The sequence below is a fragment of the Chiloscyllium punctatum genome, chromosome 9 (genome assembly GCF_047496795.1).
Source record: "Chiloscyllium punctatum isolate Juve2018m chromosome 9, sChiPun1.3, whole genome shotgun sequence".
Taxonomy (NCBI): Eukaryota; Metazoa; Chordata; class Chondrichthyes; order Orectolobiformes; family Hemiscylliidae; genus Chiloscyllium; species Chiloscyllium punctatum.
Genome location: NC_092747.1, coordinates 81,280,856 through 81,296,641, shown reverse-complemented (window position 1 = coordinate 81,296,641; position 15,786 = coordinate 81,280,856). Strand labels below are relative to the sequence as shown.

The 15,786-nt window shown below is 42.9% G+C and overlaps 1 protein-coding gene across 11 annotated transcripts in view; it reads right to left on the bottom strand.

Moving 5' to 3' along the window:
• The window catches only part of bcl9 (BCL9 transcription coactivator), a 263,026-nt gene that overhangs the window by 11,851 nt on the left and 235,389 nt on the right, over positions 1-15,786 (bottom strand). For all 11 annotated transcript variants that reach the window (XM_072577888.1, XM_072577890.1, XM_072577889.1 and 8 more), the window contains one exon: positions 6,712-6,963. In XM_072577888.1, coding sequence (XP_072433989.1) covers positions 6,712-6,963 — 252 coding nt within the window. The remainder of the gene's footprint in view (positions 1-6,711; positions 6,964-15,786) is intronic.

The window sequence follows — 15,786 nt, the reverse complement described above, 5'->3', positions numbered from 1 at the left end:
CCTTCTCTGTCACCCTGCACTTCCCATGGTTAATCCACCTAACCTGCACATCTCTGGACACGATGTGCATTTTGGCATGGCCAATCCACCTAACCTGTACATCTTTGAACTATAGGGGGAAATTGGAGCACCCAGAGGAAACCAATGACAGACAAAGGAAAAATGTGCAAACTCCACACAGACAACCGGCTGAGGATGGAATCGAACTTGGGCCCCTGGTGTAATGAGATACAGTGCTAACCACCGAGCCATTATCCTGCTTTTTGGACTGATAGGGGGACCTATGATACATTCCCAGAAATATGATTGTTCCTTTTTAGTTTTAAAGTTTTGATCCTTATGGCTTCATTTGAGGAGCCTTTTAAGATGTCAACCCTCCTTACTGCTGTAATATATTCCTTGATCTAAATTGTGACACTTTTTCCTCTTTTACCTCCTTTCATGTCTCGCCTGAAGATCCCGTATCCTGGAATATTGAGCTGCCAATCTTGCCTATCTCTCTGCTATGTCTCTGAGACTGCAATGACATTATGCTCCCATGTTTTACTTTGTGCCCTCAGCTCATCTGCCTTGTCCATCACATTCCTAGCATTAAATAAATACCATCTAATCATGCCAAACTCCCTCTGCCTTCACTGTCTCACTTGCTGTCATTTCTAATTTTAGCCACTCATCCTCCCCTGCTGAACATTCTCTCTGGATCCCAAGTTATCTAAAACCCTCCCTAGCAGCACTAGCAGACCATCCCACAAGGAAGCTCATTCTATTTGATTCAGGTACAACCTGTCTGCCTTCTATGGGTCCCACTGCCTCCATAAATGGTCCAATGTCCCAGAAATCTAAAGCCTTCCCACCTGCACCATCTCTCCAGCCTCACATTCACCTGGACTAATGTCCTATTCCTTTACTAAACCACATGTGACACCAGATTTATTTGGAGATTACTACCTTTTGGGTCCTGTTCTGTAATCTACTTCCTTGCTCCCAAAATTCTGCATTCAGGATTGAATTTCTTTTCCTACCTACGTCGTAGACACAAATATGTATCATGATTTCTGTCTGTTGGCCCTTCTCCTTCCTGCAGCCATTCAGTGATATCTCTGGGGGATCTAGAAGACCATGAAATTAATCTGACTACAGTCCTGGGAGTGACCAGCAGTCAGACCTGTAGACAGCAGCAGTCAGGGGAATCACGTCTAGTCAGTCAGGGAACAACAAACAAGCGGTCAAGCTCTGGTCAGTCATATTTGGGGGGTGCATGTCAAAGCTGGTTGGGAGTGAATATAATTCTGGGGGGGGGATGTTATGTGTTGACATATGATAAGGGTTAAGGGGGACCTATGCGAACAACTAGGGATTCATTGCCAAAAGGATTGAGGAATTAAGGCTAAGGAAATGGAAATCACAGACACCTGCACATTTGGGGACAAGGACAGTGATGGAGGGATAATCATGTTCATGGGAGGAGATGTAGAAGAGTATCAGTGAACGTAGTAGGCTATGGGAGGGTGAGTTTGTGGTAGTGATCACCATCATGGCGTCCATAGCAGGAGGAACGGGGTTGGCAACATTCAGATGTAACACTGGGCTCAGGGCTCAGGAAAGACAGTTATAGATGAAGTCTAATGTTGTGGATTACTGTGTGAGGAAATGGGTGGAAATGCTCTTTTGGGATAAAGCAAGTTAAAGGGGAACATGGAGTCTTTGGGATGGATGGACAACTCGGTGACCAGACAGATTTCACTGTTGTTGGTGTTAATCGCAAGCTGCTTTCCTTGTCATCACCTGGCATTCATTGGACACTAACGGCAATTAAACAATAATTTGGACAACAACCAGGGTGGGTAGAGTCAGTGTCAGTTCAAAGGATGCAACTGTCGGAGCCATGTCTGCTGGATGCCTAGAAATTACAGAATCAAATAGATAAAGCAGCCACTTGCAAAGCCCAGCGACATTTAATTTTCAACCATTTAAGCACCCATTTGCCTCATGCTGATTTGTGCCTGTAAACTGAACATGGGGATCCCAGTGACGCTGAAGTTAGCAGCAATGGCGTTACAAAGCCCTGCACTGGGCAAAGGTGAACTGCACAATTTTCGTGGTTGCTGGGAAAGCACAAATCATTGCTACTTCATGTAAGTGTAATCAGTCTGCACTGAATACAATGAGAAGTTAAAGCTGATAAAGATCTTGGATGAGAAAGGGTTGAAGTGCAGCAGCTGCTCCCTTTTTAGTGTAGTGTGTTGGTCACTCAGCTGGCACTGCATCTTCATTAAGCAGTGCACAGGCTGAAGCTGAATTAATGATGGACACATAGTTTACTCTTTTGTTCCTTCTCTTCCCAAAGTTGGTCATTTCCTCTCAGGGTTGAACAGGTGAGATGTTGGTCATTGTAGCTGCCTTCCTAAAATGTTGAAGGTGGATGCGGGAGGACTATGGCAGATGCCAAACAGCTGACTCCCATGGAGGATGCAGAGTACTCAGCTCAGGGAGAGGTCACTGCTGCAGCAACCTTAGGATGCATTGAAGCCATGGGAGGTTTTCAACCCTGGCTCCACTTCATTGGGGTGAGTGAGTAGGATAAAGTGAGGGCTAGAGAGTCAGATTTGAAGAGTGTGGCACTGGAAAAGCACAGCAGGTCAGGTAGCATCCGAGGAGCAGGGGAGTTGATCTTTCGGGCATAAGCCCTTCATCAGGAATGTGGAGGGGGAAGGGAGCGAGGCTGGGTGGAAGACAGATGGGAGAGCGATAGGTGGATGCAGGTAGGAGGTAATTGTGACAGGTCAGTGGGAATGTGGAGCGGATAGGTGGGAAGGAAGATGGACAGGTAGGACAGGTTGGTCAGATCAAAAGGGTGGTGCCGAGTTGGAAGGTTGGATCTGGGATGAGTTGGGGGGAGGAGAGATTTGGAAACTGGTTAAGTCCATGTTGATGACTTGTGATTGGAGGGTTGGATCTGTGATGAGGTCTCTACATCGGGGAGACAGGACACCAACTCGCAGAGCATTTCAGAGAACATCTCTGGGACACACACACCAACCAACCTCATTGTCCTGTAGCCAACCACTTCAAATCCCCCTCCTACTCCCCCAAGGACATGCAAGTCCTGGCCTCCTCCAACACCAAATCAAACCCACCCACCAACTGGAGGAAGAATGCTTCACGTTCCATATTGGGACCCTCCAGCCACATGGCATCAACATTGACTTTACCATTACCAAATCCTCCCTCCCCCCACCTCATTCCAGATCCAACCCTCCAACTCAGCACTGTCCATCTTCCTTCCCACCTATCCGCTCCATCCTCCCGACCAACCTATCACAATTTCCTCCCACCTACATCCACCTATCGTCTTTCCTGCTACCTTCCCCAGCCCCACCCCACCTCCTATTTATCTCTGAGCCCCCTTCCCCCTCCACATTCCTAATAAAGAGCTTATGCCCAGAATGCCGACTTTCCAGCTCCTCGGATGCTGCCTGACCTGCTATGTTTTGCCAGCGACACACTTTTCAACTCAGGGTGAGTGAGGTACAGTATTGACAAGGGCTCCATGGATCCCAGGATACTGTGATGGAGCTGAGTTGGATGCTGGTATGGGACATGAGGGCAGCATGAGTGGGGAGCCATTCTCTCCTGGTGCCTGTAAAGGTAACAGTCGTTCTGAACTTCTGTATGACTGGCTCACTCCAGGGAGCAATGGGTGATCTGTGTGAGATATCTTAGTCATGCTCCTGACAATGCATCAGGACAGAAACTGATGCCATCTGCACAAGGTTGTCCCAGTTCATTTCGTTCCCCATGACAGGGTCAATGATGCAGCCCAGCAGTAGGATTGAAGAATATAACTGTTTCTCCGAGATGGAGGGCATCATTGATTTTGCACATGTGGCAGTTAGAAGGCCATATCATAAAACTGTGGTATGTGCTGACAGGAAGGGGTTCCATTCCATTAATGATCAGGAGACTTGTGATCGCGTTAGTACTTCTTAGTCACTACCCTGTCAGCTGCCGTAACACCTACATCCTGGGAACACTCATGCTGCTGTATTTGAGGGGCTGGATGCTCTACAGGATTCATTAAGGGAGTCAAGGACTAGCCACTGTAACAACGGCTCAAGACACCATTGTATAATCTCCTGACTGATGCAGATACAATGCGGCTAGGGACATCGAAGAGAAGGCTGATGAAAATGTGGTCCCACTGCTTGGATTGGTTTAGTGGAGGAACCTTCTAGTATCATTCAGAGAGAGCATACCATATCATCCTGGCAGGCTGTGCTCCATACAATTGAAGCAGGTAACAAGCTGATGTGATGAATAATGAGGAACTAGGATAAGAAGAGTAGTTTTCCAAGAAGTAGGACAAATGCACTAGGGAGAAGAAAGCTCTCCTTCTCTATAACAGAGCTCAGCTCTGTCAGGAGCTATAAGTTAGATAAGACCTGATTGACACCCAGTTCCAGCAGATGAGAGCTGGCGATAGCAAACGATTCACAGAATGTAAAATGTAATTCAATGGTCATGATATCATTGGTCATGATACTGAAATCTGTTTTGCTTTGTGGGAATGACCTATGGCCTTGGTTTGGTTTATGTTCACTTTTGAAGGCTATAAGTACAAGTTCATGTTTGGAATTGTTTAATTGCTTGCCTGCATGTGATGATCTCCTCCTGGACAATGGCAAGCTGTGGATCTCCAGTGCACATTTTTGACAGAGTAATGGTGCCCTAAAGAGGGTGTTTGGATGGAGTTTCACTAAGAACAAGTAAAGTGTGTGGACTGGAGGTTAAACAGCATCAAAGTTGAGGGAATGGAAATGTAAGTGTGAGGACTGTTAGCCATGTTCGCCAAACATTATGAGCAGTGTGGGTTTATAAAGATAAAGTTAGATTGCTAATTCTGGAGTCATCTAGACTCGAAATGTTTAGCTTGCTGTCTCTCCTTGGGTGCTGTCTGACCCACTGTGATTTCCAGTATTTGTTGTTTTCAGTGCAGAATCCAGCAGCCGCAGTAATATGCTCCTGTGTTGCTCAACAGAATTGCTTTGTGAAGACAGTTCATGGGATAGGTCATGTTCAGCACAATGGTACAGTCGTTAGCACTGCTGGCTCATAGAGACAGAGACCTGGGTTTGATTCTAGCCTTGGGTTACAGTTTGTGTAACATTTGCCCCATTTCTGTGTGGGTTCCGCCAGGTGCTGTGGTTTCCTCCCTCAGTCCAAAAAAACCCTCAGTGTAGGTTAGGTGGATTGGCCATACTAAATTGCCCCTTAGTGTCCAGGGAAGGGCAGACTACATAGATTAGCTATAGTTAATGCAGGTTTAGGGTGGGGCACGGGGTCTGGGTGGGATGCTCTTCAGAGGATTTGTGCAGACTTGATGGGTCGAACGGCTTATATACGCACGATAGGGATTGAATTGGGAATGTCTTGCAATGTCTGTTTGGAGCATGGAGAAAACTGTTTTCAAATCAATAGTTGAGAGGCAGTGAGGAAAGTATTCATTTTATCATGACCCAGATCCTGTGGCCATTGAGTCACAGTGTTGATAACATGCCCATTACGATTGCCAATGAAAATTTGTCTGAACTTTCTTTCGGTCAGCAGGATGACTGACTCCACATGCGGCAATGATGGATAAGAGAAGCTATCCAAGCAGGAGACTGACAAGCAAAGGAACAGATGGGCAAAAAGATAACACAACCCACTCATATGATTTAGCTGCTGCATTCAGATACATTTCTAAAGGTTTCAAGTCTTTCAGTGAGTGAGTGGGTGAACATACGGGTGGGTGGTTGCTTGGTGAGTGAGTGGATTGGTAAGTGAATGATTAAGTGAGCAACTGGATGGGTGAGTGAGTAAGTGATTAAGTAGGTGGGTGAGTGAATGAATGAGTAAGGGAATGGGTGGGTGAATGAATGAGTGATGGAGTGGGCGAATGAGTGAGTGGGTGAATAGATGAGTGGGTGAATAAATGAGTGGGTAAATGAATGAGTGAGTGAGTTAGTGGGTGAATAAGTGAGTGAGTTCGTAAGTCAGATAAGGAATAGGCAAGTAAGGGAAAAGTTGGACGTTCAGCTGAGGAGTAACTGGGTTGAGTCTGGGAGTATTGGTGTTGCTGGGGAAAGTAATTGCGTATGTTCAGATCAAGCGTGATGTGCTCAGTTCAGTTATGCTGGCTAATCCCAGAGTTAGATCACTATTAAGCAGAATAACATTTGCTGGTAGAATCCAGGTAAGCACCATGTAACAGGCCCAATTTGAACTGAGCTCTACACTGGAGACCTTCCCAGTGTGTCCTGAATAGTGGAAATCCAACCCTATCCCTCATTCTATATTTAAGATTCCCGGGTTGTGTCTGTGTGTGTGTGTGTGTCTATTTGTCTCAGGACTTCACAAGGTTCTCATGTGCATCACACAGCATAAATCCAGATCTTAATCATGCGGAACAGTTAGACGTGTTTTGATTTCAGGATGACCTGACCTGTATTTAGCAATGTCATGTTATCAATTTCAAATATGATTATATTTCAGCCACTGCTTCAACATTTCCTGTGAGCCCCAATTTTCACAAATATTTTAAACGATACAATCAGCACCAAGCTATGGACATAAAAAATAAAAAGTAATTTCTATTAGAATCATCTCTCACCATAAAGCTACTAACTTTGCAAAATGTATCTGATACCAACAGGATTGCTGAATACTCACCTGGCACATGGTTCATGGATGGAAGGTTTGGTGATCGTACAGGTGGCGAGTCATCATCTGAGCTAGCAACGGTTTTGATTGCATCATGGTACAGTGGAGTGGAGCTCGGCATGGCAAACTTCGACATTCGAGACATCATGATGGATAAGGGATTCTGGGAAAGGCTTGGCTCAGGGGGCATGGAATAGGGACTGTGGGAGGGAAGACTACCAGAAAGATTCACAGAACCAGATTGGCCCGATACTGGAACACCTGGAGGAGTTGGATGAGAAGCAAATGAGAATTCAGGTGTGATTAAAACTGAAAGTTAGAAAACACTTCTGTTAAATGGTCAAGTGCAGTATGGTCAATGTTGCATCTTCACATCACAAAAACTGGTCATTTGTGGACATTCAGGCGATCAGGAAATTCAGCTTTTCTATTTCATGAGATACATACTAGCAAAATTGTTACGCGAAGTCAATATACCTTGAGATGGTATACAAACAAACTCAGATGCAAATACATCAAACACAACACCTTCGAATTCCATTTTAGACGTAACTGGGAAAATGTCTACAAAATACAGCTGGAACTGTATTTCTCAAGGAGAAGCCATGGTTCAAATTCGTATTTCATATAATTGACATCTTAGAAAATTTTGTTCACGGGGCATGGGTATCATTACATTTATTGCCCATCCCTAACTGCCCCAGAGTCCGATTCAATCACATTGCTGAGAGTCTGGAGTAACATGTAGACCAGACAAGCTAAGGACAACAGATATCTCTCCCTAAAGAGCATTAGAGAACCAGAAGGGTTTTTACAACAATAAATAATGGCTTTATGGTCAGTATTAGACCAGCTTTTTAATTGCAAATTTTTTACTGAATTCAATTTTCACCATCTGCCATGGTGAATAGCCATTTCAATACACTATTAGTCTAGGGTGCTGGATTACTTGTCCAAAAACATGATCTCTACACCCACTGCCTCCCTACTTTTGTATGAATTAATGGGACTGCAGCATAAATGGCCATGATTAATTAGTCAGAGAGTTGCAATGCCAAGAAGGAGGATATTCTGTCCATCAAGTATATACTAGTTCTCTGTATAGCATCCAATCTGTTCCATTCCTCTGCCCTATTCATTCAGATCTGCTTAATATTTCCCTCAAATGTTTATTCAATTTTATTTTGAAACTATACATCTCTTCTCCTTAAAGACAGTGAGTTCCATACCATTAATGCTCACTGCATTCAAAATAAACTTATTTACAAAGATCCCATCTCTTGCTAAAACCTGAAAGATGTGGCCTGAGTTCCCAAACTATCAACAGATGGACATAGTTTTCCTTTGTCCTCCATATCAAAACATGTCATCATCTTGGCTACCACTATCAAATCTCCCCTCGGTTTATTTTGCTTCAAGGAGAACAACCCCAGATTCTCCAACCTAATCTTGTAGCCAAACCATCATTCCTGAAACCTAGAGTAATCTAATTCTCGTTGCTCTGCTTCTCTCCTGTGGGAGTTATTGGGAATTCAACTGTAAGTGGAATTATAAGTGCTTCTCTGGCTGCAAATGAGACTCCAGGATGGTACATTGCTTCCTTGGTGCTAGGATCAAGGATGTTTCAGAGCAACTACAGAATATTCTAGAGGGGAAGATGAAAACCCAGTAGTCATGGTACACATTGGTACCAATGACGTACATAATAAAAGCAGGAATAAGGTCCTAAAAGCTAAATATATGGCTCTAGAAAGTAAATTGAAAAGTAGGGCCTCAAAGCCAGAATGGCAGTAGGCTGGGAACCTCAGGAGAAAGTGAGGACTGCAGATGCTGGAGATGAGAGTTGAAAGTGTGGTTCAGGAAAAGCGCAGCAGGTCAGGCAGCATCCGAGGTACAGGAGAATGATATTTTGAGCAAAAGCCCTTCATCAGGAATGAGGCTAAGATGAGTGACAAGAGAAAGAGAAAGAGAAACAAAGACAGTAATAAAAGAAAGAACAGTAAAATGCAGAAAAGGTAGACAGGGTAATCAAGAACAAGAAGCAAATAGGACAGAATATAAGGAATAGATATGATGATTAAAAATGGCAAAAAAGAATAAGCTTAAAAGCTTTGTACCTTAATGTATGAAGCATTCCGAATAAGGTACATGGTGTAAATCGAGGTAAATTGATATGCTCTCATAAGCATTATGGAGAAATAGTTACATTGCAATCAAAACTTGGAACTTAACATTCAGGGTATTTGATCTTTTGGAAAGACAGGAGGGAAGGAAAAGTGATAGGGTAGCACTGTGAATAATAAATAAAATGAGGACAATTGAGAGAGGTGATCTAGGCTCAGATGATGCACAGTCTATTTAGGAGGAAAGAAATAACAATAAGACAAAGATGACATTGGTAGGAGGAGTGTTTTGTAACAGCCACACTGTAGGAAAGGGCATAAATCACAAGTAATAGGAGCATTTAAAAAGAACAGAGAAATAATTATGGTGATTTTATTCTTTATGTTGATTGGGTTAATCAATTGGAGTGTGTAGTAACAATAACAAATTTAGAGAGTGCATTAGAGACAGTTTCCTAGAGCAATGTGCAATGGAGCTGATCAGGGAACAGGCTATCCTGGATAAAGTAATGCGTAATGAGGCATGTTTAATAAATTACTTTCAAGTAAAAGATAGGAAGTAATTTTCATAACATAATAGAATTCAATATTTAATTTAGGTGTGAGAAACATTGGTCAGAAAAAACTGTGTTTAACTTAAATAAAGGGAACTACAATGAAATGACAATAGAGTTAGTTAAAGTGAACTGGATGGATAAATTAGCAGGAATGATAACAAGTAGGGTCAGACAGTTAAGGAGGTAATTCCTGACTCTAAGAAAAATATGTCCCAGCAAGGAGGAAGGAAGCTAAGAGAGGGATAAACCAGACATGGTTAATCAAGAAAGTTAAAAAGAGCACAAAGTTGAAAGGAAAAGCTTGAAAGGGAAGCCATAGTCAGTGATAGCCCAAAGACTATTATAAATTCAGATGCCAGAAAAACAGAAGTATAAAGAGAAAGAACATTCACTGTGAAGACAAACTATCCTGGAACTTAAAGCTGACAATGAGAGCTTCTTTAAAGATATAAAAAGGGACAGAGAAGCAAAGTGAGCATAGACCTCTTACAAAATGGATTTGGGGAGATAGTTATGAGGAACAAAGGAGTTAAAGAGATATTTTGCATCAGCCCTTATTTTTATTTTATGAGCCTCTATAAGGTCACCCCACAGCCTCTGATGCTCCATGGAAAAAAGCCCCAATCTATTCAGCCTTTCCATATAACTCAAATCCTTCAGTCCTGGCAACACCCTTTTAAATCTTTTCTGCATCCTCTCAAGTTTAACAACATCCATCTTATAGAAGAGTGACCAGAATTGTATGTAGTATTCTAAGAGTCACATCACCAATATCCTGAAGACATTTGTTCAAACCTTTGAGTACTGGAGTTGGGACATCATGTTGAGGTAGTACAATGTATTGGTGAGGCCTCTTCTGGAGTACTTGTATACTGTGCTGATTGCCCTGTTATCAGAAGAATATTGTTAAACTGGAGAGGATTCAGAAATGATTAACTAGAATATGGTTGGGGATGGAGAGTTTAAGTTATAAAAATAGGCTGGGACTTTTTCCATTGGAGTGTAGGAGGTTGGGGGCTGATCTTATAGAGGTTTATAAAATCATTAGCGGCATAGATAAGGGAATAGCAACGGTCTCTTTTTTCCTAAGGTGGAGGAGATCAAAACTAGGGGGCATATTTTTAACATGAGAGAAGAAAGATTGGCAAAGAACATGAGGGGGAACATTTTTACACAGTGTGGTTAGTGCGTGGAATGAACTGCCATATGAAGTGATGAATGCAGGTACAGTTATAACTTTTAAAAGCTTTTGGATAGGTACATGAATAGGAAAGGTTTGGAAGCATATTGGCCAAACACAGGCAGGTGGAACTAGTTTAATTTGGCAACACGTGCAGCATGGACTAGCTCCACCACAGGATCTATTTTCATGCTGCATGATGTTTTGACTCTATGATTGTATAACATGCCATCACAACTCCTGTACTCACTGTTGTGACAAGTGTGCCAAATACCATCTTCACCAACCTGACTCCACCCCTAGGTATCTCTATTTGGTAGCATAAATTAATGACTTGGAAGAAGAAAACAAAAATACTGAAGCCAAATTTACAGACAACACAAAAATAGGTGGAAAGTCAAGTTGCAAAAGACCAGAAGACATAGCTACAGAATTAGGCCATACAGCCCATTGAGTGTGCTCCACCATTTGATTATAACTGAAATGTTTCTCAACCCTATTTTCCTGCTTTCTCCCCATAACCCTTGATATACTGACAAACAAGTACCTAAGCATCACAGACTTAAATATACTCAATGACTTGGCCTCCACAACCATCTGTGGCAGTGAGTTCCACAGATTAACCATCCTGTGGATGAAGAAATTCCTCTTCATCTCAGTTCTAAATGATCACCCCTTCAATCTGAGGCTGTGCCCTTGGATTCTAGTCTCTCCAAGTAGTGAAAAGATCTTCTCCATGTCCACTAGGTCCAGGCCTCTCAGTATTCTGTGAGTTTCAATCAGAACCCCGCTCATCCTTATAAATTCCATCAAGTGCAGACTCAGAGTCCTCAACCGCTCCTCATATGATAAATGCTTCATCCCTGGGGTCATTTTTGTAAATCTTCTCTGGACCCCTCCAATGCTAACACATCCTTCCTTAGATATGGAGATTCTAAAGCTACTCACAATATTCCAAATGTGGTCTGACTAAAGTCTTATACATTATGTGCAGTATACTCCTGCCCTTATATTCTAGTCCTCTTGAAATGAATGGTTACATTGGATTTGCCTTCCTGTCAACTGCACCGAAATGGGATTCACCTGAAGAGAATCCGGAATTAGGTCTCCCAAGTCCCTTCGTGCTTTAGATTTCTGAAGCCTTTTCCCAATCAGAAAACAGTCTATGTCTCTATGTTTCCTACCAAAGTCATAGAGACGTACAGCACAGAGAAAGACCTTTCAGTTCAACACGTCCACCCCAACCAGATATCCTAAATTAATCTCGTTCTATTTGCCAACATTCGGGCCAAATCCCTCTAAACCCTTCCATTTCATGCAACCATTCAGATGCCTTTTAAATGTTGTAATTGCACCAACCTCAACCACTTCTTCTGGTAGCTCATTCCATACATACACCACCCTCTACATGAAAAAGTTGCCCTTAGATCCTTTTTAAATCTTTCTCCTTTCACCTTAACCTTATGTTCTCCAGTTTTGGATTCCTCTACCCTGGGGAATACCTTTTCCCCTACCAATGCCCCTCGTGATTTTATAAATCTTAGTCTCCGACATTTCAGGGAAAATATCCACAGCCTATTCAACCTCTCTCTGTAGCTCAAACCTTCCAATCCTGGCAAAATTCTTGTCAATCTTTTCTGAACCCTGTCAAGTTTCATAACATTCTGCCTGTAGCAAGGAGACCAGAATTGCACACAATATTCTAAAAGTGGCCTAATCAATTTCCTGTACAGCAGCAACATGACCTCTCACTCTTATTCTTAATGTATTGACTAATAAGGGCAAGCGTACAAAACACCTTCTACCTTGCGACTCCACTTTCAAGGAACTATGAAATTTCACTCGAAGGTCCCTTTGTTGAGCAACAACTCCCCAGGACCTTACCATTAGGTGTATAAATACTGCCTTGATTTGCCTTTCCAAAATGCATCACCTCACATTTATCTAAATTGAAATTTATCTGCCACTCCTCAGTCCATTGACCCTTCTTTGCCCACTCTCCTAGCCTGTCTACTTCTTTCTGCAACTTCCCCATTTCCTCAACACTATCTGTCCCTCCACCTATCTTTCTGTCATCTGCAAACTTTGCAACAATGCTCTGAGTTCCTTCAGCCAGATTGTTAATATATAATGTGAAAAAGGTTGTGGTCCCAACACAAAGAGATACAGAACTCTACTAGTCACCAGCTACCATCTTGAAAAAGACCCGTTTATCTCCACTTTCAGCTTTCTAGCAGTCAGCCAATCCTCCATCCATGCCTATACCTTGCCCCAACACTGTGGGCTCTTATTTAGCAGGCTCCTGTGCAACACCTTGTTAAAGGCCTTCTGGAAATCCAAATAGATCGCATCCAATGGCTCTCCTGTGTCTAACTTGCTCATTACCTCCTGAAAGAATTCTAACAGATTTATCAAGCATGACATCACATTGACGAAGCTGTGCTGACTTAGCCCTATTTTACCATATACATCCAAGTACCACGCAATCCGATCCTTAATAATGGACTCTAAAATCTTACCAATGACAGACGTCAGGCTAACAGGTCGATAGTTTCCTGTCTTCTGCCTCCCTCTCTTCGTAAACAGGAGTGTTACATTAGCCATTTTCCAGTCCTCTGCAACCCTCCCTGACTCTAGTGATTCCTGAAAGATCACCACCAATGCTTTCACAATCTCTTCAGCTATCTCCTTCAGTAATTTGGGGTGGTAGTCCATCTGGTCTAGATGATTTATCCACCTTCAGGTCTTCAGCTTCTCCAGCATCTTCTCTTTAGTGATGGCCATTACACTCATCATTCCCCCCAACTCTCTTGAAGTTCAGGTATGCTGCTGGTGCCTTTCACTGTGAAAATTGAGGCAAAGTACCTATTCAGTTCATCCACCATTTCTTTGTTCCCCATTATTACTTCTTCAAACTCATTTTCCAGTGACCTAATATCCACTCTTGCCTCTCTAATATTACTTAAACATCAAGAAAATCTCCTGCAATCTTTTTTTATATTACTAGCTCATTTGCCCTCATATTGCATCTTCTCCCTTCTTGTTGCCTTTCCAGAGTTATTCTCTGCTGTTTTTAAAGGCATTCTAATCCTCTGGTTTCCCACTAATCTTTACCATATTGTCTACCTTTTCTTCTCCTTTTGTGCTGTACTTGACTTTCCTTGTCAGTCATGGTTGCTTCATCCATCCCTTAATTTGCTTCTTCTTCCTTGCGATGAATTTCTACTATGCCTCCCAAATTACCTGCAATAACTCCTGCCAATGCTGCTTCACTGTCTTCTCGGTTAAGCTCTCCTTCCAATCACCGCTGGCCAGCTCCTCCCTCATATCTTAAAATGTTACTTTTACTCAATTGTAATACTGTTACATCTGATTCCACCTTCTCCCTCTCAGAGTGAACTTTATCATAATATAGGTAAAAACAATGACTGCAGATGCTGAAAACCAAATACTGGATTAGTGGTGCTGGAAGAGCACAGCAGTTCAGGCAGCATCCAACGAGCAGCGAAATCAACATTTCGGGCAAAATCCCTTCATCAGGAATAAAGGCAGTGAGCCTGAAGCATGGAGAGCATCTCTCCATGCTTCAGGCTCACTGCCTTTATTCCTGATGAAGGGCTTTTGCCCGAAACGTTGATTTCGCTGCTCGTTGGATGTTGCCTGAACTGCTGTGCTCTTCCAGCACCACTAATCCAGTATTTATCATAATATAGTCAGTATCCCTTGGGGCTTCTTCACCTTAAGCTCCCTAATCAAGTCTGTCTCATTACACATCACCAAATCCAGAATTGCCTATTTCCTAGTCGGCTCCAGAAAACCATCTTGAAGACATTCCATGAATTCTTTTTCTTGAGATCCACTACCAACCTAATTTTCCCAGTCCATCTGAAGGAGACAGAAACCATTTGAAGAGAGATATTGTGGGCAAAATGTTGGCAAATTAAGTATAATGTGGAAAAATATGAAGGAAAAACAAAAGAACAGAGCATTATTTAAATGACAAAAAAACAGCAGAAAGCTCCAACACAAAGGGACTTGGGGTACTTGTGCATAAAACTCCCCTCCCTACTCCGCCAAGGACATGCAAGTTCTAGGCCTTCTCCACTGCCAAATCTGAGCCACCTGATGACTGGAGATTGAACAACTCACCTTCCACCTTGGGACCCTCCAGCCACATGGGATTAATGTCGATTTCACCAGTTTCCTCATCTCCCCTCCCCCCACCCTCAGACTTGGCACAGCCCTCTTGAACTGTCCTACCTGTCCATCTTCCTTCCCATCTATTTGCTCCACCCTCTACTCTGACCTATCACCATCACCCTCCACCTTCATCCACCTATCGCATTCCTGTCCACCATTCCCCAGCTCCCCGAGTCTCACCGCGCCTCCCATTTATCTCTCAGTCCCCTGCTTCCCCCACTCCCAACTTTCCTGATGAAGATCCTATGCTCGAAATGTCAACTGTCTTGCTCCTCGGACACTGCCTGATATGCTGTGCTTTTCCAGTGCTGCACCTTTTGACACAGAAATCTAGGTCACAGGTACAACAGGTAATCAGGAAGGCTTGACTTATATCAAGGGTGTTGGAATACAAGACTAGGGAAGTCTTATTGCAACTGTACAAGGTACTGGTGACACCACATCTGACAGGGTAAATGCTGAGAGGATGTATTCCCATGTGGGAGAGTCTAGGACCTTAGAACATAATCCCAGAATGAAGGACCAGCAAATTAAAATTGAGATGACGAAGGTTTTCTTCTCTCAGAGGTTTGAATCTTGGCAACAGTGAGGGCAGAGTCTGTTTGTATATTTAAGGCTAAGACAGATTCTTGAATCAGCCATGATCCTATTGAATGACAGAACACACTCAATGGGATGAATGCCATTCTCCTATTCCTATTTCTTACAGTGTATACCTGTTCCTCTCCCTCGACTGTCTGCATTGTTTATTGTTCTTGTCCGTCGATTGTCTGCATTGTCTATTGTTCCTTCCAGCTCAGCAAGCAAACCTACATCCAGAACCTCAACCTACAAATCTTCTCAAAACTCGCTGCCTGTCCCTCAACCATCCATGTGGTTATCTCCTGTTCTCATGACTTGTGTTCTCTTCTGATTTTATGATGAAGAACTCTCCCAAAATGTGGTGACCAGAACTGGAAGCAATATTCCAAGACGAGGCATATCAGAGCTTTATCCATGTTCAGCATATTATGATGTTTTGTAT